General features: G+C 43.1%; 1 protein-coding gene across 1 annotated transcript in view; it reads left to right on the plus strand.

Annotated features, from left to right (window-relative positions):
• The window catches only part of TTBK1 (tau tubulin kinase 1), a 117,325-nt gene that overhangs the window by 65,196 nt on the left and 28,686 nt on the right, over positions 1-23,443 (plus strand). The window contains exons 7-13 of the mRNA XM_063123977.1: positions 2,755-2,820; positions 5,207-5,299; positions 5,453-5,578; positions 7,470-7,624; positions 9,240-9,459; positions 14,152-14,327; positions 18,573-19,131. Coding sequence (XP_062980047.1) covers positions 2,755-2,820; positions 5,207-5,299; positions 5,453-5,578; positions 7,470-7,624; positions 9,240-9,459; positions 14,152-14,327; positions 18,573-19,131 — 1,395 coding nt within the window. The remainder of the gene's footprint in view (positions 1-2,754; positions 2,821-5,206; positions 5,300-5,452; positions 5,579-7,469; positions 7,625-9,239; positions 9,460-14,151; positions 14,328-18,572; positions 19,132-23,443) is intronic.

The raw sequence follows: 23,443 nt of genomic DNA on the forward strand, positions 1-23,443 counted from the left end.
ACAGGTCAATTGTCTTCTGGATTCTGAGTTCAAAACATGTTGGGTGACTTGAGGCTGAGCTGGATTGGGATCTGTTTGGATTTAGGAGCAGCCCTCCTATTGCCTAATTTGAGTCTTGCTTCTTATGCAGGAACAGAATATGCCAGTGCCTCTTTCTGGCCATTAAAATAACTTCCTTCTAAACCAGACAGCATGAAATATGCACCTGAAATTCCAGCTTTTTTAGTGATGGAGTCCTAGCCATAACATCAAGGCGTGATTCAACTGATTAGACACAGTGACTGTGTTGTTTTTTGTTATCAAATGCTTTCCTATCCTCAGCCCCAAAGGAGACAAAAGATTTTTTCTTTCTTTTGCTAAGTCTGATTAGTAGTTACTGTAGAGAATGTCAAGGTCCACCTGACAACCCTGCAAGGTAGGCTCCTGGACCAAATGTCCTGAACTCCCAGCAACCCACCTCCCGAACCTTGTCCACAACCGGGACAAGCCAGAGATTCAGGGAATAACACACAAACTCACATTTAGGGACCAAAGCAATTTTATTGCAGTCATTAAAACTCACATGTAAGCCCTTGGTCACTAAAACAGTCTTTTAAAAAGGAAAAGGGAAGAAAGGGGAAAAGGGGAGATGAGGAAAAGGGAGTGAGGAAAGAAGATGAGGAAAGGCTCTAATCTCTAGCCATTACTCCAAGAAACAATCATATGTCTCCACACCCAGCTGAAACGACGGCTACCCACACAAGTTTTAAAACATAAGAAACTTTTCTAACTCCGAGAAACCCCCTCCTGGTTACCTCGGACCTCATCTTCCCAGTTGACATACGCACGCACCACCAAGGAAGATGGAGGGCTTTCTTCATAGAGCTTTTTATCTCTTTTTGGGACCTTTGGTCCCATGACCCTAACAAGCCAACCCGTGCTCTTTTTTCCACAGCTGAATCCTGTTAACTTGTCCACCGCCCTGATAATCTCCAGGTGCTGGTGGGAGTTAGCCTGGTTAGAAACAGGGATGACCTTGGCTGGCAGCCACCAACTTTCGCCTTCCCTGCCCAAGCCTGACACAGCCACTTTGAAACAATAGGCCACAGATCATACATAGAGGCAGGTTTTACCACCCCATAGCAACAACACGTTTGGAGGCACAAGTTTGCACCCCTGTCCTTCACAGTTACATTTATTTTTCTGGAAAAGCTAGAGAAAGTCTGCTCATGCAACCAGACTTTGCCTTCTCCCCCACCCCTCTGCATTCCCCATCCCCCCCGAATCTCGTTTGGTGGGTCACCCAACCCCGTGGAGTAAATTTGGGTGTTGCAGGGGGAGAGGAGGCATCTGTTCCACCAGCAGTGTCTATTCTGCTGGCAGACCAATACCATTTGATGATACAATAGGAAACAGTGCATCATGAATCTAACCAATACCTTCTCTTTTCCATACCTGGAAACATTTCACATTGCATAGTAGAAAACCCAAATTTGCTGACTGAAAGTACACTCAGCTGGGAATAATGCTCAATCCTGGCTCATAAATGAACGTATGTGTATGACATATGTGTTTGTAAGCATGCGTTTGTTCCTACTTGTTTTTCACACTTTATATTTTCAAGTCTACCCTTAAAATGTCAGAGGGTTTACACCTATATGAATAAGTGCTTATGGGAAACTGTTTGTTTTGGAGATCAAGTGGATCTTCATGTGCATTAAGATAATCATCTGGAGCAGTTTGCAGAAGCATCCTGGGTTATGCAATTGAACAGATAAAATTTTGCTGTGGAGGAAGAGGCTGTCATGAATCATAGAATAGTAGAGGTGGAAGGGGCCTGTAAAGCCAACGAGTCCAACGCCCCTGCTCAATGCAGGAATCCACCTTAAAACATCCCTGACAGATGGCTGTCCAGCTGCCTCTTGAAAGCCTGGAGAGCCTTGAAGGTTTGGAGAGCCCAAACCTCCTTGGTCATTGGTTCCATTGTCATACCGCTCTAACAGTCAGTAATTTTTTCCTGATGTCCAGTCGGAATCTGGCTTCCTGTAACTTGAGCCCATTATTCCATGTCCTGCACTCTGGGATGATCAAGAAGAGATCCTGGCCCTCCTCTGTGTGACAACTTTTCAAGCATTTGAAGAGTTCTATCATGTCTCCCCTCAATCTTCTCTTCTCCAGGCTAAACATGCCCAGTTCTTTCAGTCTCTCCTCAGAGGTCTTTGTTTCCAGACCCCTGATCATCCTGGTTGCCCTCTTCTGAACCCCTCCAGCTTGTCTGTGTCCTTCTTGAACTGTGGTGCCAAGAACTAGACGCAATACTCAAGATGAGGCCTAACCATGATCAGTTTCTAGAGTTAACTGATGAGATACAGAACCCATTTTGGACCATTGACCCATTCTTAAGTTTAATTTGCCTAAAACAAGTAGTATTCTGTTGTGTATTGAAAAGAATAGCTGGGCTTTATCCACTCAAGGGGAGGGCTTATACTTACTTTTTTTTTTAAAAAAAAATTAAACTGCAATTAGATCTCTTATAAGCTTTGTGCCTGTGAGGTGCAAGTGGCTTTTCCGCTCTGAAGTTTAGCTGTTCCTTAGGGGTTTATTCATGGAGCAACATTTAAACCATAACTGAAATGCCTACCTAGGGCATCAGCTCAAGTTAACACATGCAATTAAAATGGTTTATAGCCTTAAGTGATAAAGAAAACATTAGTAGCTCTGCTAACTCTCATCTGTGATGTGCTAAGTTTATTTCTTCTTCTTCTTTCCCGTTAGCCTCGTAATGTTGCTGGTTTCCGGGGAACAGTCCGCTACGCTTCAGTGAATGCACATAAAAACCGAGTGAGTATTTCTCTTTTTCTGGGGGAGGGGTTCAAAGAGAAGCGCTCCTTGCCATGTTCAGGATTCTGCTGGGGAGCCCCCAGGCAAAGCATATGCTGAAGCGAGTCAAAGTGGCGTACAAAGGAATAGCACCTCTTGTCTGTGATATTTTATATTTAAACAAGCTGACCTGAATAAACATAAGCAAGGGATTGCAGGCGCTAGCAGGCTTTTCCTGGCCCCGGAAACAGCAGCTCCCTTGCACTGCTTATCAGACTTGGAGGACAAAATGCAGTGTGTGGTGCTGAAATTTGGAGAAGGTGTTCTTGTGCAACTCTCGCCTTCCCTCTTTCGTCAGGCCAGTCTCCCCCTCATGATGCTCTGGACTGCAGTAATTGTCTAAACCTGGGGTCTCCAGCATGGTACCCTGGGCACCAAAGTGGCCATGGGCTTCTCTCTTGGTACACACTAGGCTCCCCGCTCCCCCCTTAATTTTTATTTTGTTTCTGAAGGTGTTTGTTTGTTTTAACTGGGAGGCTGGGATGCTGCAAAATGAAGCGTTCTCCAGCGCAGTCTTTATTTGGGTTCAAATAGTGGCTGTGGAAGCTCACAAGAAAGGCCTGGAGGGAACAGCCCTCCCCTATAGCTATAAACATGAAGGCATCCTGGCATATAGCTGTTGCAACGATAAAACTGTTCTCCATAACTTTCTATTTAATCCATTTTTGGAAGCCATCTGGGCCAAGTGGCCATCACCACACCTTGTGGCAGTGCAGTCCATAGGCTGACTAGGCATTCTTTTGAAGGAATAGTCATTTTCTGTGGAATAGAGCCTTAATACAGGGATGGGCTTGCGCGATCTCCTTTTTTCTTTTACTTTTTTACTAGAACCCCCAGATCTACCAACCAGAGCCTGGTGCAAATGCGTAGGGGGTTGTTGTTTTCCTGCAGAAAGGCAGTTCTAAATTCTTTCAGAAAATAATAATAATAATAATAATAATAATAATAATAATAATAATAATAATAATTTAAAAAATGGTCATCATGAACACACACCACTTCAGTTAACCATAAGCTCCATACATGATTCCTTGTAAGATGGACCTCTTAGAGAAGGGGGTGGGGTGGAGGTGGGGAGCTGATACCTTGCTGAAATGCTATGAAGCAATACCTATTTATGACACATGCTGCACAGAGCGATATAGAACGTTAGTTGAGTGACGGCCAGCCAACAAGGTCTATTTATTCTATATATTTTAAAACATTTGTATCCCCCCTATCTTCACAGAGTTCCGGTCAGCTTACAACAAAGTAAATAATTTAACAATTTAAACATCCTTCCAAATTCCAACATAACATAAAACAAAAACAGCAGCAGGAAATGTGATTTGTTGAGAACTATATTTTGCACTGGTCCGTTCCTCCATTAGGAGTGTCATTTTCTCAGTTAAACTCTCACATCATCTGATCTACACCATACACATACCCTTTTAGTCTCCTTGGCTGTTTGCTCTCTGTACTTCTGCTTCTGTGACGCTTTAACCCTGAGAGGCCTAAGCCTCTTCCAAGCCACTGGTAAATTGCTTATCCATATAGGCATTCCACAAACATCCCATGTGCTTACTTTGTACATTAGCATGTGGCTTAGCAGACCAGAAGCCAGCCTTTCAGCTGATCATTAGGATGCTCACACGTGCAAAGTGCCTATAAATGTACTAGAGAACATGTGCAAAGTGCATATATGGATAGCATTTTACCTGTGCCCCAACACACAAATCAAACCTCCATAACAAGCCTGTACCCTAAAGGATGCCCCAACTCTCTGGCACAGTTTACCCTCTACTACTTATCTTCCCTTGCAGTTTGCAGCTCTATAAGAGAATTTGGGTGTGTTTTAGGGAGTTTTCTGGGGGTTTGGGATATAGTGAAGCCAAACAGGGCCAGGCATGGGGCAGATTCTAGGCTATACTGCAGTGATTGAATTGTGTGTGTGGGGGGAATGTGTATGTGGGGGGGTGCAGAGGGGTGACTTCATGAAATCCCACCCCATGCCTTGTCTCCACCTAATTTTAGCCAAATCACCCCCCCACCCACCCCGTAGCCTTAAAAAATAAAACTAAGTCTCTGTAATTCAAGTACAGGTGTGATGTCTTGTACATTATAGAACTGTTCCATGGCTGATATGTAGGAATTCCAAAGCAGACAAAACAACGCAGAGAAGATAGCATGTTTGAAAATGACTGCTCTAAATATTTAGCTTTACGCTGGATAAGAGCCTAGTTTTGATTGTGTACATACAGTGGATTTAGTCATAGTTCAGCAGGCTCCTGATCAGTCATACTCTTGCTGTAGCTAGTACCAGCAAGATCATTCTTCTTTCAAAGTTCTTTTGCTTTTTTCCCCCCAGGAGATGGGTCGTCATGATGACCTGTGGTCCCTTTTTTACATGCTGGTGGAGTTTGCAGTTGGTCAGCTTCCATGGCGCAAGATCAAAGATAAGGTAGGAAATGCAGTTGGTGATAGCATAAGTGGCAGGTCCTAGGTAAGGTCTACAATAAAGCAACAACTCTTTTCTCACCTATTTTGTCTGTCTAAGGTTTAATGTCATGTGTAGTGTTGTGTGATTCTGTAATCTGATATCTTTTCTCTCTAGGAGCAAGTTGGCATGATTAAAGAGAAATACGAACATCGAATGCTGCTAAAACATATGCCTTCTGAGTTCCACCTTTTTCTGGATCACATTGCAAATCTGGATTACTTTACTAAACCAGATTATCAGGTATACCCCTGTTTTTTACATTTGAGGGACTGATAACAGAGAGGTTTGTCCTTTTGGTTCTCCTCATCAGACTATGAAAAACCTTTGAACAGATTTCCCCAAACATATTGGCCATGTTCCTTGTATGATGTTTGGGAGAATGTTGTTTTGAGAGATCTCTGAATTATCCTTTGAGCCTTGTATGTGTTTGGCTACTATGTTTACGGACATAGAAAGCTGCCTTATACGAAGGCCTAATCTACACCTGCCACTTATTCCGGGGTGGTCATGAGGTCGTCCCTGTGTGTCCAAATGATGCACAGCTGATCCAGGGGTGAACCGGGGCAAGCACTCAGTTCTCCTGGGATAGCTGGGACTGCTTTTTTCCTGGACCATCCCTGTTTACTTCTGGGACAACTTACTGGCTTGTGGCCCCTGAGGGATGATCCCAGAAGTGGGAAACTCCATGATCGTCACTCCCCACTCCCAAAAGTGCTGTAGGTGTAGATGAGCCCCAAGTCAGACTATTGGTTGACCCAGCCCGGTACTGTTGACACTGACTGGCAGTGGCTCTCCAAGGTTTCAGGCAAGATTCTTTCCTGGCCCTACCTGGAGATGATGGGGATTGAACCTGGAACACCTGCATGCAAAGCAGGTGCTCTACCAATGAGCTATGGCTGTTTAGGTCAGGAGTGGTGAAGATTTCAGTGTGTGGGGCCAGATAACCCCCACCCAGCTCTCTGTGGGCCAAATGACATCGGTGGGCATGGCCATGCCTCATGAAGTCATTTAGTTCCTATCCGAAGCTTCAATGGAGCTCTTCCAGCGTGCACTCTGGGTAGGGGCCTAGCTTCACTGTGCATGGTTCTTACCTGACTAGGAAAAAAACATGCACACCAAAGCCACCATGACTGGGTGGAGGAGTGTTCTTCTATCCAGGTTGGGATAGCATCCCCTGGCCTGTGGCTTCTCCCGTTGGGAAGGATGCAGGATGGGCAAAGGTAATGGGGTGAGGAATCTGCACTGTTATTTCTGATAATTTGTCACAGATAACAGTGGGAACTCCACTGTGTGCCACTTGCCCCCCTAGTTGGTCAACGAGCAGAGCTAACAGTGGGAATTCCCCTTCCTGTTAGCCTTCAAGGGGTGGGGTTTTGCAGAAGGGACCTTGCCTGAGGTCCCATGGGCCAGATGGGATATATTGGCCAATGGGCCAGAGGCATCCCATGCGTGGGTCAACATATGATCCAAATGGAACCAACATAATGCTCTCTTCCTGAGTCTCCTGTTATCCTAAAACTGTAGCTTACATCCCCTCTTGTTGGCTTTTAAGGAGAAATACTGAGTTCTGTGAGAACACATTAGCCAACCGAGATTAAAATGCCATCCTCACATTCAGCTAATTGGGATAAAATTTCTAAAAATGAGAACATTACCTCAGGGCTGTACAGATTGCTTAGTAGAATAATTCCTGTTCTATGTGTGGGGTGTGTGACCCCCTTCATGCTAAGTAAGGAATTCTCATTCCCATGTCCACGTAGATATTTTTGTCCCATCCATGTATCATGGACAGAAAAAAAAGACCCAGTCACATCAGTCAATGAAGCTGTGACATAGCAAGGGAGGCAAGATGCTTTCTTGAAGGAGCTTTCTCCCCATATATTCAAATGCTGAAAAGTGTTGAGTTCCTGACGCTATATTGGCCCCTGAGATTGACACCTTCTGGGATCCCTTTCAGGATTGATAAAAGGATCAGGTGATGGGAAAGACGTCTGCGTGAAAGCCTGGAGATCTGCTGCTACACAGAGTAGACAGTACCGGGCAAGATTCAAAGGCAGCTTCCTATGTTCTTCTTCTTTCCAATTGTGGATGAACATTTGAACCTTTTTATTCCAATTTCCTTCTCTTCTAGCTGATCATGACTGTGTTTGAAAACAGCATGAAGGAAAGAGGGATTACTGAGAATGAGGCCTTTGACTGGGAGAAAGCTGGCACAGATATTTTATTATCCACAAGCACCTCCACTCCACCTCAGCAGAACACAAGGCAGACAGCAGCCATGTTTGGGTGAGTGACACATTTACAGCCATTACACAGTCAACATTCATGGGATCTCATTCCGCAGGCATTTTTAAAATTTTTATTTTAGGCTCTGTATAATAGAAAACAATGATGTTGTGTTAGTTAGAAGTACAGGTATTCCCATAATATAGTTTGGTTTACATGTGAGTTTGACATGTAAACTACAAACACGTAACTGGCTGACAGTGAGTTGGGTCTGAAGGTGCCCTTCTGTTCCAAGATCTCAAGGGTCTTTGATCCAGCAGAGGCCCCTCTCCCTTGTGCCAGCTCCCATGTTGTTCCTGAGGGTCCCACAACCTTCTGGGAAGATTTTTTTAGGGTTACAGGGCGCCGAAGGGGGAATTAGTGAAAATCTCCTTGGCTTCCACTCGTTTCTTTGAGTGGAAGCCAATCAGAGGATTGTTGATTCCAACCCTTTTGTCTGTGATTCTTAGCATGCTGCTTCACATGACTCGGGGCATGAATCTTTTTAATCTTCTCGTTGTGATTCTCAGAATATATGAATCTCTTGCAAGTGACCGGACTGCAGGGAAACTGGGAGATCTAGGGATTGAGAGATCTACTGCTGTGTAGTTATGATGCAGTGTGGGAGGGGAAAACAACAGGTACTTGGTGAGGAGATACACAGATGTCTGGAATTTGGTGACATTTTGCTTGTTTTGCTACAGCCCATGAGGATTATGACCTCACTCTGGATCAAAGTTCACATGTAAATTAAAGCAAGAAAGAGATCCCTTGAAACTTTTTTGCTGCAGAAATTAAAATTTATCACATTTATATCCTGCCCTTCCAATAGGGACAACTCAGTGAGCTTCATACTTGAGCAGGGAGGTATCCCTTTTCCAAGTCCAGTACTATATTCACTGTATCCGTGTATTTTAGGATACTGGTCTCCATATTTCTGAACTCACTCCTGTATTATTTGCCATAAATGAGCATAATGACTATACCTACTAGCACATAGCAGAATTCTTCATGGGTGAAGGAGGAGAAGTTCTCCAATTTGGTGACTAGTTATTATGGGATCCATGTGAAATGATTTCCAGGTTGCTGATAATGAGAGTTGTCCACTGTTAAACACAAAAGGATCAGGAAGTTTCACCCCTGGGTCATAGACTAGAATTAAACGAAGTCCCAAGAGAAAAAAAAATGTTGAGGGTTATTATTACCCTATATATTTAGAAACAGCTGCTCTATTACATCATGTTCTGTATGTGAGTATATTATCCATGTATTGGCTGCTCTTTCTTTTTAAAAAAAGATTTGCAATTACAACAAAATAAAACAAAAGGGGGGAAACCTGCAAACAATAATACTGGTTGCAAGAACACCAGAAAAACAAGAATAAAAGTACATCTGGTAACAGTAACTACTCACGACACCATTGATTTAAAAAAAGTTTTGACACTTCTGTTCCAAATATACAGTTTAATATAGGAAGACCATACATTTAAATAAGCATCAAGATGAAATTGAGGACTGTAGAATATGCATTAAAATTCAGCTAGAGTGATGACCTTCTGTGGTGGGTGTTTATCCTTTCAGTCTTGTAGTATGTTGACTTTTAATCTGATGTTTTTGCACGTTCTCTCCCCTCTAGTGTGGTTAACGTCACTCCAGTTCCTGGAGATTTACTTCGTGAGAACACGGAGGATGTTTTGCAAGGAGAGCACCTGAGTGACCAGGAGAATGCTCCCCCAATCTTGCCTGGCCGGCCATCAGAGAGCTTAGGTCAGGCTCCAAACATCGCCTTCAATGAAGGAGAGGTTTGGGAAGAGACGGATGTGAACCGCAACAAACTCAGGATCAGCATCAGCAAAGTAAAGTCCTTTGACCTTTTTGAATGTGTACTATCCTTTTTGCCTTCCACCTGGGTTTAAACCCAAGAGATTGTGAAACTTTTCGCATTAATAATCGTGAATATAGTATTACTATTAAAAAGCGAGTGAATTGTGGGTTTGAAGGTGTCTTCCCTTCACCATCCGTTAACTGGGCTTTCTGGAAGAAGCAAAGCACTAATTTTTGACCTTTTAGATTCACATATTATAGTAGGCAATTATTATTTCCTGCTTTATAAGTAACCCATTATTATTATTATTATTATTATTATTATTATTTATTTATTTATATAGCACCTTCAGTGTACATGGTGCTGTACAGAGTAAAACAGTAAATAGGAAGACCCTGCCGCATAGGCTTACAATCTAATAAAGTCATAGTAAAACAATAAGGAGGGGAAGAGAATGCAAACAGGTACAGGGTAGGGTAAGCAGGCACAGGGTAGGGTAAAACTAACAGTAGAAAGTAACAGTAGAAGAACATGATTGTTCTTGGCATTTCTTTGTAGAGAAAATGCTTTCTCTATCTGGTCAAATGCTCAAGGATCAAGAAGCCCATGTAAAGAGCTGGTGTGGTATAGTGGCTAGAGTGTCGGACTGGGAGTCGGGAGATCTGGGTTCTAGTCCCCACTTGGCCATGGAAGCTCTCTGGGTGGCTTTGAGCCAGTTACAGACTCTCAGCCCAGCCTACCTCACAGGGTTATTGTTGTGAGGTTAAAATGGAGAGGAGGAGGATTATGTATGGCGTCTTGGGTTCCTTGGAGGAAAAAAGGTGGGATATAAATGTAAAAGAAAGAAAGAAAGGAAAAAAAGAAAGAAAGAACAGCCTTTGATCTCTATGTACCTGAGCAAGAAAAGACGCACGTGCCACCATATAAGCCTCACACACTTTTTTTTGGCATAGAGATTAATCTTTATGTCAGAAAAGTTAAATTATGATTATGACTATCATTATTACAAAGACTGCAGGCACAAACGAGCAAATATATTTACAATACTAAAAACATGTACATACATCGATATCCATTTTATACCTGTGTTTCCCAAAATTAATGAAAGGACATCATTCTACAATAAATATTTATTAGCCATTAGGCTTACATTCTATTCAGTTTACAATTTTACTTAGCTTAGGTAATTGTACTTGCCAAACTCTGCCGATTCATATAGGTACTTTTTGATTTGGCTGCTGTTGCTGTTTTTGCCTTTAAATTTGAGATTTTAAATGAACAAATAATGTACTTTTTGATACAATTTTGATTACACAGGTCAAGTAAAAATGAATTATAAAGAAGCTTGTGAGTGACGTTAGCATTTTACTTAATACAACTCTAATTAAGAATACTACCTGGATTGCCTGATTATCCTGGTGCTGTTTTTCTTCCTGTAAATGGAAAAAGAGTGGTTCACAGAAAAGAGATCTCCTTCCCAACAAAATGTTGAGCTGTAATTGATATATTTATTTGTATGTGCAGTGTAATGTCAAAGGTGATACTTGTGGCAGATTACAGTGGCAGCCTCTGAACAGCCTGCATTGCAAAGTTGAACTTCCTTTTTTGTAGAAACTACTTCCATGACTGCTTTCCTCTTCTGTTAAGCATTTACATGAGTAGAATATGAAAGAGTAAGCTATCGAAAGTAGCATCTAAATCAGCTCTTAGATATGCTGTGTGCTTTAAACTAGTCACACTAGTTGTGAAGTAGGGGTGTGCATGGACCCCCCAATCCGCTTCTCTTCCAGATCCGCAACTTCTGGATCGGGTCCACTCCGCTCCGATCTGCCTATAGTCCGCAACTTCTGGATCGGGTCCACTCCACTCCGATCTGCCTATAGTCCTCTCCGGTTCGCTGCGAAGCTCCGGATCCGGATCGGAGCTCCGTTTCTCCCCCCATAGGCTTGCATTGAAATCCAAAAAAGCCTACAACTTTTTTTCTGTTAAGGTTAGAAACCTCAAGTTCGACACCATGACACCTCATGCACGTATACACGTGCATGCCAAGACTCAATCCAATCCAAGCCTCCCCTGATTTTTGGGGAATTTTTGAAAACCGGACACCCCATTTTCAGACATGGACTGTTCCTCCGACATTTTGACAAATAAAAACTTTGAAGCGCTCACATCCACATTCATGGCAAGTTTCAAGCAAATTCCATCATCCCCTGATTTGGGGGTGGGGGCTTTAACCTCTAACACACCTAACCCCAATTCACACCCCTTTCTGTATCTCCGTCAATTTTCACATTAGAAACCTCAAGTTCGGCACCATGACACCGCATGCACGTATACACATGCATGCCAAGACTCAAGCCAATCCAAGCCTCCCTGATTTTTTGGGAATTTTTGAAAATCGGACACCCCAGTATCTCAGGGATTTAAAGCTGCAGACAGCTCAATGGGGCCATTTCAAAGGAAATCCCAACATGCCATGAATTGGGGAGTAGAGATAAACCTAAATATGAATCTTCTTCCACACTTGAAAAATGTGTTTGGAACTTCCAAAAGTCTAAGTGAGCACAGGAAGGACTTGTCCCCTGAGACAAAGCAAGACACACACAAACCATCCCTGCGAGGTGTGCAGGGGAGGAGGACAGGCGGGCAGAGAGCCAGGCAGAGATATGCCATAGATCTAGTATGGGGGAATCAGTCCCGGCAGATGCCCCACCACAGCAGCACCCCAGGAAGGGGGGGAAGGCAGGCAGGCAGCAGGCATTTCTGGGGGCATAAGGAAGTGAGGCAAGGATGGTTTGTTTCAAAGCCAGCAGTAAGTCATGCATTGCAAACCATCCCTGCAAGGCAGTCACAGAGGAGGAGGACAGGCAGGCAGAGAGCCAGGCAGAGATACGCCATAGATCTAGTATGGGGGAGTCAGTCCCGGCAGATGCCCCACCACAGCAGCACCCTGGGGGGAAGGCACGCAGGTAGGCAGGCAGCAGGCATTTCTGGGGGCATAAGGAAGTGAGGCAAGGATGGTTTGTTTCAAAGCCAGCAGTAAGTCATGCATTGCAAACCATCCCTGCGAGGCGGTCACAGAGGAGGAGGACAGGCGGGCAGAGAGCCAGGCAGAGATACGCCATAGATCTAGTATGGGGGAGTCAGTCCCGACAGATGCCCCACCACGGACTTGCCCGTTTGATTTTCACAGCAGGAGAGGCGGCCTGCTTACTGGTGCCAGCCTGAGCCTTCCCTTGACCACCACTGCTTTCAGCACGCCCAGCCACAGACGTGCGCCTGCTCCCTCTTCTCATGATGATAATAATATAATACTACTACTAATACTACTACTAATATATATTTGGGGAAATGGGACAAGTGTGTATGCTTTGCCCAAACTGGATTTGAAATGCTCAAACTGTATTGGCTTTTTTTGCACTTCACAAGCAGTGCACACAGCACACTCACACAATAACACACAGTCACACACACAGTCCAAGTAACACACACACACACACACACACACACAGAGAGAGAGAGAGAGAAAGAGAGCGAGAGAGAGAAGAAATAGAGAATATATATTTTTTTGTATTTTTTTGTATTTTTTTTTTATATAGAAGAAAGAAGGAAGATGAAACACAGTCAGGCTTTAAGAGGGGGAAGGGGGAGGGGAACCAACCAACCAAACACTCCAAAAATTAAAAATAAAGTTTATATAAAATCAAAGTAAGGGAAAAACACAGAGCAAACTAAGCAAACAGTCAGAAACAAGCAAACAAACACACACACAACCCAAGCTAAATCCTAATCTAATCTCCTCCAACTCCAAACACAGCAGCAGCACCTATAACTAACTCCTCTCTCCACGAACGCCAACCCACAAAGAGACACAAAGCAGAAAGCTCTCAGGGTGGCTCTGCCTTAGTCCCCCCTCCAACGCTGGGATTGGAGGATGCTTCATGAGGTCATCACTTCTCATCAGGATTGGGAGTTGAATCTGCCTCTCTGCACTTCAAAAAGGTACCTCTCCCGCTTTTTTACCCTATTTTTAAAAAAATTATAGCACGCGAACCGCACCACGCAGAGTGCTGAGAGTAGGCTCAAAATGACCCCCAGCCACAACTCTCTAAGCACACGAAATTTCAGAAAGATAGCTTTAAAAACAACACAGTTATCCCCTAATCTTTTCCGCAATGCAATCCTATGGGCGAAATTATCCAAAATGGCGGGCGGATCGCTCCGCGAAAAGAGAAATGCTTCTCCTATGGCCGCTTCTCTTCGTCATGCTTCTCCAGGACCCCGGTTTGCTTCTACTCCGCCTCTGGGCAAGGCGGATCAGGCCAATTCGCTTCTGATTCTCCGATTGTAAGCGGAGCGGAGCACATCCCTATTGTGCAGAAAGAGGGTGCTGTAGGCTGCCATGGTCATGATCTTCCACTGTGCACATGTTCTGAATGTCTGGGCATGATTAAAGTTATGAAAAATCCATGAGCATCCAGATCTGTCCTGGTACTCAGTTCCATTAGATGTCCCATTGGATTGTGACTACTTGTTCTCTTATACAAGTAAGGTCAAGACGGTATAATCCTGATCGCATTGTCTTGGGTGCAGTCTGCCAACTGATGATGTGTGTGAGATTGGTTGCTAACTAACATTGTCAGATGCAATACTGCATCGCGTTCATCATTGTGCTTTGTCGTTGGATTTGTGACAATTCCATTTGGGTTTTCTCTCCCTTCAGACACAGTGTTTGGCAGAAGAAGATCAGAAAAGTGGTGTGTGCCCCAGCTCCCCAGTGCGAGCCGCACCAGACTCCCCTACAACTCAAGGGCGCTCTCTGAGATACCGTCGCGTGAATAGCCCTGAGTCAGAGCGCCTCTCCACTGCAGATGGCAAAGCAGATCAGCATGAGCGAAGGTTTGTTTATTGTCCGCAACTAGCCTTTATAGGTTCTTGTTTATATACCTAGTTGCACGATCAAGGTAGTGTGGCCTTGGTAGTAGGTATTTTGAAAATATGGTAAAGCTTGGTGGCGAAAAACAATGTTTCCATCTCATCTGGGGGCGGGGGGGGGCAGGCTGACAAGAACCCCCTTGAGCTGTTCTTCCTCTTCATCATTGCAACCTGCTTATTCACCCACCTCTTGCATTGGCCCAGAGAGAGCAAACAAGCAAGCAAGGAGCAGTAAACCTAAGAACATAAGAAGAGCCCTGCTTGATCCGACCATGGTCCATCTAGTCCAGCACTCTGTTCACTCAGTGGCCAACTAGTGGTGAAAAGGAATAATGGTAGCTGCAATTTCCTGCTTGCTCTATGGCTCTCCACTTGGCATGCAAGAGAAGTGAAGAGGAAGTGCAGCAGCAGCAGCTGAGAACAGTGGGGATGATGGAGTAGCTGACTGAGTGGGGGGGGGCACTGAGGGTGTCTTGTCCATCCCCCCCCCAAAAAAAAAAGAATCTGAAGCTGGCACTTTGCAAATAGAAACGTTTCTTGAGCATTTCTCTCTTTGTCAACAAAGGTGGCTTAAGCTGACTCAGCCTCTCATGAGCACTCTCCTGTATTCAGATAGTAATGGAACAGGGCAACACAATTACTTTTGATCTAATAAAAATATCCATAGTAGCCACAGTTAAAGGCGTGCTGCTTTATCAGCTATGAGAGTTTTCTTGAGATCAGGGAAGTCTAGAAATCCAGGGCAGAAGATTTCAGAAATCAGGAAGTCATGTAATATGGCTACAATCACCTAATCACAGAGGAGGGTAATTCCGCAAGATTTTATTTTTATTTAGGCTGGGGTTACTAATTGTTTTTATTGTCATTTATGTTCCCAATTGGCGGCTGTGTTATTGGGGGATACAGGAATTTCATGTTGAATATTTTAGGTATCCTATGCCAGATTTATACTGGTAACAGTATTGATTATAAGCTTTTTATTGCATACTAAAATGCTCCCAAAGCATACAATAAATAATAGAGGGGGGAAATACAATTTCAGGTGAATGTATAGATCACTAATGCTTAGTCTGCTGTATTATTTAGGCCAGTCAGAGGTAACTTCTAACTCTATTAAACTCAATTGCTATTAGAATAAAAACCACATAGCACTTTCTGCTATAAGGCTCTCTAGTTCATATTGTGTATGTGTGTGTGTGTGAAGTCCGTGTATACACTTACATCATTTTTAAAATATCAAGTTGTTATCAGCAGTTGTTAATTATGACTTTAACAAGTGGGACCTGCAAAAAATATATGTTGCAGTGTGGAGTGCTCCTATTCAGGGTTCCAGCCAGCCAGACCATGCCCCCTTCCAGGGTACTCCATTCCATTAGCTCTCTCCCACTCCCCACTGGTTTTCCATCTGCTTCGCTGCCTCAGCAGTGTTCTGTGGACAATGAGCATGCTCACTCCTCACTTGGCTGTTTGTTCCCCACTTTATCCCACCCCCAATGTACATTTCTCTTGTGCATGGACGGTATTGTTTTGGCTGCGTAAAGATTGGCACCTGGAGAATGAATTTGTTATTAGTATATATAGTACCATCTCTTGTAAGCAGTTTGGACTGGATTTCTCCATGCTGTGGCTTCACATCATGCTTAAGATGCTAGTAAAGATTCTTTGAGTATTTTGGAGGAAAGTGTTAAGAAACAGCACCATTCTGCACTTAGTTTAATTATGTTTTGCACTTCTGAAATACTGTTTCGATTGGCTTTGAGTGTGAAGTGTGAGAAAAGTAGAATGGGAAAAGTGGTTCCTCTTGGGTAACCTAGATTATTTCTGGTTGTCTGGAAGTGCTGCTTTTAGACAATTACATCAAACAATGGAGAGTCTGGACAGGGCAATGAAGCAGGGATAGCAAGTAGCATGTTGAAGTACTTAAATTGCCCCATATTTATGTTCAGAATGGACCTGTCCACTTTTTTCTTTTTTTTTAAATCTTGTCAACTCATAAGCCAACACTTGCTCATAGAAAACTGTAATCTGGGTAGACAGGCAGGAAGGCAGGTTTATTTATTGATTTCATTTCTATACTGCCCATTAGCCAAAGGTTTCACGAGACTTAGCAAGGTATTTATTTGGATTTATATACCATGCTTCAATACGTATTTCCAGGTTATAGACATACAAAAGAACTATCTAATTGGATGAAAAGGCCTAGGGCAATTTAAAAGGCCTTTGCCTGCCACTAAGGGAGATTCAATGTTGGTGCCAGGCAAGAATACCTTGAGAGCGAATTCCGAAATCAAGGCACCACCACTGAGAATGACCATTCCCTAGTGGCCCTCCCCCTCATCTCGAACAGCAGGGGTGTCTGCAGGAGGGTCAAGCAGGCATTGTTGCCAGGAGCCTTTAAGAGTTGGCTTGGAGCAACAGAAGGAAAAGGGCGCAGCTACACGATACCATAAAACAAGGCCCTTGCTGAAAACAGTTGTCCTGTGTGCAGCCTTCTCCCCTTCACCAATGTACAAGTCAACTTCCCTTATCCACATCCTGATGTCATTATTTGTGCATTTTTTCTACCAGAGGCAGCTCTAGATTTCTGATAATGTGTAGTTCCAGCCTAACAGAGACAGGCAAGGAGAAGTTCCTGGGACACAGTTGATAGGATTGGGGTGGGAGACAATAGGATGAGGCTAGTGAAGGCAATGACAGGAGGCAGGCATAGCTAGACGCAGGCAGTCTGCACAACCAAAGTTTTGAGAAGTCCAGTTGCGCACTCTCCTTGGTAAGAAGAATGAATCTATATTTACATTGAAACAATGCTTAACTTCTGTAGTAGCTGCCAAAGCTAGAAATCACATGCTTTGCTATGGGGGTGGTGGGCTTATCTCTCTGAAGGAAGCTAGCTTTTATTGTGAGTGCCTGCTAATCAAGCAGAAGCACTCTTTATTATTGCCATGTATGTTTCAGGACTAGGCTAGGGAATTAAAAGTAGGTTCCGGGGCTAATCTCAGGTGAGCTTCTGCTCAACATGAGTCCTTCATTCAGCTACTAGTAATCAGGTGCCCTTCGTTGGAAAGCATCTTGAGACAATAGGTCAGTGGAACTTGGCTAAAGGCTAGCAGCTTAAATCCTCCCAGGTTTGGAGCATGGTTCAGCTTAGGAACGAAGGTTATGAGCAGCAATTCCCTGGAATTATTCTGCTATGAATTGCTGTATCACCAGTTGGCAAGGGAAATGGATTTGATTGCCAGTCTGGTATTCCGGACTCTAATGATACAAAACAGATATTCCACAAGGAGAGGAACGCATGACTAGGGATGCACGAGAATTTCGTTTCGCTTTGCATATTTGAAAATGGCTCATTCACAACCTAGATGAGAAAAAAATGAGAAAACACACCACTACCTAGTATGAAAAGAGAGACGGGGTTTGGTGTTATGTAGGATAAAGAGTCTTTTATGGTATTGTCCAAAAATTAAGATTTTTATTAAAAAGGTTCAAAAATCAATGTTTTGGATGCCACGATCCTTCATCAGAAGCAAATGTTGATACTCTTTTCTGTGGAGCGACTTTTTCGCTCTCTGAAAATGTTCATAAGTTCATTAACTTGTGTTCACATTTGAAAATTGCGCACTTTAAGAAATACACACTTTGAAGTGTGCATTTTTAAAGTGTACTTTTTTTTAAAAAAATGCAGATTTTAAAAAATGTGCATTTCACACTTTATTCGATGGAGGAAAAGCAGACTTTTGAAAAAAATGTACACAGAAATGCTTACTTTTACTGTTTGAAATTTGCACTTTTCCTGTTTGAACGAACTGAAAAAACAGATTGCAAACAAGTACGAGAGCGAGCCAAGCTGAGCTTTGAAGTGAAGTTCAGGGAATTTCAGCAAGCTTTAACATCCTTGATTCTCCCATCCCTATGTATGACCGCTGGGAATATAATGATGAAGCAGGGCTTCAGTTTTTTAATAGGTCTTAGAGCTTTGGCTGTTGGGCAGTATAGAAATGTAAGAAATAAGTAAGTAAATTAGTAGTTCTCACCTCAGGGGAGAGGCATTCAAAAACTTTGTCAGCTCAGATTTTAGAAAATAGCCATCTTTTGCTGCCATTGCCACATAAAATATTGAATACCAATGTTAACACTTGAATGATCCTCCAGTCTTAAATTTTGGGCTGACTTCTAGCTGGTCCCTTAGGCTTTTTGTTTTCTTTTCAGGTCCCGGGTGGATTTGCCTTGTTCTCCTTCCCGGCTTGTCTGCTCTTCCCAGCCAGCGCAAATGCTTTCCATTGACACCGGCCAGGTCGACAGGCAAGCGAGTGGCCGGATGGACGTGTCTGCTTCTGTGGAGCACGAAGCCCTCAGCAACGCTTTCCGATCGGTGCCCCTGGCTGAGGAGGAGGACTTTGACAGCAAAGAGTGGGTTATAATTGATAAAGAAACCGAGCTGAAGGACTTCCACCCTGGTGCTGAACCCAGCACATCTGGAACAACAGATGAAGAACCTGAGGAACTGAGGCCCATTGAAGAGGGCGAGGAGAGAAGGAGATTGGGGGCAGAAGCAGCAGTCAGGCCGAAAATACACGATGGGAGAACCCGGGGTATGCAGCCTGTGGCTGAGGAGGACACTTCCCACAGACACGAAGGGCATTGTCAGACAGTATCTGACAGCAAACACGAACAGCAACCAGGAAGCCCCATGCAGTCCCCCTTATATTCAGCACCAGCTATCCGACAGCGGAGACGAGAATCGGAACCCACTGGTCCTGAGAGACAGGTAAGAGATGCAAAAGAAACACTGCTCATCCATTTTGGTGTAGTTCTCATCACTGTGGTGCGCACCTAGTTTAGTAAAGTCATCTTGTCTAGACAAGTAGCCCGCTGCTCCGCCACATACATACACAATGTCAATCTACTTCTCACTCTTCTGCACTAAATTCCAGAGAAGTGCTGTCAGTATTAGATCTATAGTACCAGCGAAAAGGACGTTAAAGTAACACTTCCATCAAAAGTGGGTCCACATGGACTCTTTTCGGTGCAAAGAAGTCTCTGAGCACAGTTGTTCAGTTTCAGATGTTCATTCCTAGAGGGTGAGTCAGACTGGGAGGAATTGCTTTAAAGCATCTGTCATGAACTGAGCAGGGCAGGGGTGCGTGGGGTGGACTTGATGGCTTAAATGGCCCCTTCCAGCTCTATGGTTTTATGAATTTAATGGGGCCAGGGTACAGCGAACTGAAGATAGAACTGCTTTAGCTAAGTGGTAGAATTGATTGAAAAGCCATGTTTCGCCTCTCTGCCAGTAAGTGGTGCTAGCATATGTGTACATAGGAGTGCGTTTTAATACTACTTGTCGGAGAGAGAGGGGTAGTACTTGCAAAATAAATGGCAAGTGGAGCTGGGTCTCTGGAGCATTTCTTCAGAGGCTTCTGGCTAATAGTTTGTTGTGGACAGGAAGGCTGCTGGCTCTGAGATCTGAATCCAGAGGTACTGTTTCCCTGAAAGCCTGTTACTCTCCAGACTGGGTGGCTTGTTTGGCTCTAGCTGTCCCTTCCTTGTCTGGACCAAGGCCAGCGTCTCCTCCTGTGCAGGATGCCTGTCTGATTCACTGTGGGGCCATGACTTAGGTAACCTGTTTAACCTAGGGGAGATAGATGGAGTAGGTTGGCATAATAACTTTGATTAGGCCACCCAGTTGGTAGAAATACCTGCTAGAGTTTTGCCAAATATTACTGCCATTCAAAGTGAAGCGGTAGAAAGTGAAAGGAACTTCCTACAACAGAGAACATCCCTTTGGGTAGACTAAAGAAAACGAATCATTACTAAAAGTATGTGAATCACTTTAGAGTGCTTGAAGTGCTGTATAAATGCTAGGCGTTATAGGAAAGACGTTCTCTATTAGACACCGGAGAGAAGAGCTTTGTAAACGATTCCCAGTCACCTTCCTAATCTAAGCTAAAGTGCTGTACATCTTCATGAGATTGTCAAATATGCCTGCCTATGTTTCTGTTCTTTTTGTTCCCAATTAATTTTTTTGTTTTGCTGTTTGCCCAATACTTATTTATGAAATACCTGTTTCATGAATCAAGCCACTGCTGCCCTTGATTGGTGTTGTCTGACTTTCATTACTTACTTAGATTCACGGTTGTGTTTAAAGAATCAGATAACCCTGGGGGAAAAAATCAGATTTACTGTGAAGTGTCAAAAACAATTTTCACTACATAGATGGAGGGGGGAGACACATCTGTGGGGATTGGGGAAAGAAGAGAAGGCTGCTTTTATGTTGACAGTGACCCAGAAGAAAAGAGCACTATTCCTGGATCTTCCTTTTGATGGAGGGCAAAGGAAGCTGAAGAGAGGCAAGGCTACAATTGAGAGAAAATTGAGCTAGGCTCATGCAAGATTTTGGCTTGCCTGAGTTTGCATGTATGCACATGCAATTTGGGGCTTAAATCCTGGTCACTGTAAATTTGGTGAAGGACAGTTCTAGCAACCTCAGCTTGTGATTTTGATAGATGTTTCTTGTAGCTTAGTGCTAATAGCATGAAGTGGACCGGTTGCATAGGAACCTTTGGAAGTTCATAATAACTAATACCCCTGCCCTGTAGATGAATTAAGGATCATACTGTGTGAGGAAATGGTATCACCACATATGTCATTAGACATTTACGTATTGTATTCTAAAATGTAGATTTTATATTTTTAATAATTGTAAACCACCCAGGTATCCATTTGATGAAAGGTGGTATAGAAATATTTTTAATAAATAGTTAAGCGAAACACTTGTATGTTGACCAGAATTCCTCTCTCTGTGGCATCAGTGTTTTACTTTAAATATACATATATCCTGAAATACTTACTTCACAACTGCCAAACATTTCCTGTTTTCCCCTTTCATCTCCCCTAGCGTTTTTATTCACCAGCTTAGCAAGCACCTCCATATTACTTTAAAAAGTGGTAGAACTGTATAGGAGAGGAGGCCATAAGAAAGGGATGTTCAGGTATGCCAAGGCACAGAAGACCATTTTGAAGACTCTGTCTGCATATTTTTAATATGCTAGGGATTGTCTTCTGTCCCAGATTGTACTACTTTCCTCCTGTGTGTCAAGGGAGATGAGTATCCCTACTAATGGGACATGAAGTATCTCTTGCCTAGGTGCAGGGCTGTGGTCCAGCTACTAGTTCCAAGTGAGTCCAGGGGCGATGGACAGTGGAACGGCCTCAAGGGGAGGTGGGCTGCAAAGTCATCTGGGGGACTTGACAAATAAATACATATGGAATGATGTAGTGGTTAGTGGTACCCTGTCTTCATGTAGTATCCACGTAATCCCATGATGGCACTCTGATATTACAAGTTTATTTCCCATAAATAAACTTACTGTGCCTCTCACCTGCCATCTGAGTATATTCCAGGAGAGATAAAGGAAAATTCCTAGAACTCAATTAGAGATCTATGTAATTAATGACTAGCTGCCCTTTCTCTGAATGTAGCCTGTGAAATCTAGCGAAGTTTTCAGATATTGGGCTAGTTTGGGTCTCTCAAGCTTTTGCAGCTGATCAGAGAGAGGGACACTTCATTCGTGCTTTCATCAAGAGGAGCCTTGTGAATCCATTGTTTTATGAAGATGAACAGTTGCCAAGGGTCTAGGTGACCTCCAAGTTTCCTCCAGTGCTCTTTATAATTCTGTTGTAGACATCGTTGGTCATACAGTAAATTGCTTGAGTAGTTGTTGAAAGCATGAAGTAAGTTTATACGTGTAGTTAGCACTGCATCTGTATAGACACCTTCATAGTTCATTAACCTTAATGTTAAAATTTCTGAATCATGTTTACAGTATAAGCAAGCAGTAAACACAAGCTTGCTATTAATAATATTGCAAGTCTTTTATTTACTTGTAACCTGATCCTAAGCATGTTTATTCAGAAGTAAGTCCCACTGGTCATGTTCTCAGATAACAATAAGCCAGGACTCCTGGCCTATCCTAGTTTGTTATAAACAAGCAGCAAGCTGGTGCATGCAGCCTGTTCACTCCTACTTCACTGTTCCCTTTGTGCAAGGAGGTAAAACTAACCAGAAATGGATAGTTTACCAGGATGTCAGAACCTGGGGTCCTGGTTTGTTGCTCCTAAACAAACCCAGATTTGTTAGACAACAACAAACCTGGCTTATGATCCTGGCATGTTTGGGAACAACAAATTAGGATTCTGGGTTTGGACATTGCAATATATTATCACTTCCTGGTTTGTTTTACCTGATGGTGCAAACAGGAGGCAAAGCAGAAGCAAACAGGTTGCCTACAGCAGCATGCTGTTTATTCACAGTGAACCAGAATAAACCAGGAACCGTGGGTTATTATTATGTACAAACACAGCCACTGTGTTCAGGGTGCAGCCTTACTTAAATCCTTGATCAATAATGAAATTCAGGTGTGATTTAATGATCAGATCAAATGCAGGAAAAGTGCAGAATCTGATTATGAATCTTTAGTGCATGAACACTAAACAGTATGCTATTTCCCCTCTAGAATTAGTTGCCAGATGAGGCTTATGCTGCAGTGGGCCATCAGTTCCAAATTGTCAAAAAATCAGAAGGCACCCTGCTTATTATAAGATAGTTGTCTATAACGCTTAAGCAAACATGATATCTTAGGATATATACTGCAGTTATATTTTTATCCACTTTTTGCTCAACTTAGAGAGCTTCAGTCTTCTTTGGTAATGAAATGTAAATTACATTCTTACCTCACCATAGCAAGCATACAGAATTCTTTTCTGTGGCTAGCCATCCTGTCTGGCAGTCATAGTATAAAGATTAGTGACACCCAGTGGTCTGAAAGCAGACAATGCAATTGTTTGCTATTGCTAGAAGTACTGCAGCCAAAGAATTGGCTGGCTGGTAAATCCAATGCAACATGTGAAATTCAGCTCTGCCCCCAGCCCTCACTGTCCTATTATTATTATTAATCTATTTATTACATTTATATACTGCCCCATAGCCGGAGTTCTCTGGGCGGTTTACAAAAGTTAAAAACAGCGAATGCCAAACATTAAAAACAAATACACAAAATTTAAAACCATAAAAAGCATAAAAT

Source organism: Elgaria multicarinata, chromosome 4 (genome assembly GCF_023053635.1).
Source record: "Elgaria multicarinata webbii isolate HBS135686 ecotype San Diego chromosome 4, rElgMul1.1.pri, whole genome shotgun sequence".
Lineage (NCBI taxonomy): Eukaryota > Metazoa > Chordata > Lepidosauria > Squamata > Anguidae > Elgaria > Elgaria multicarinata.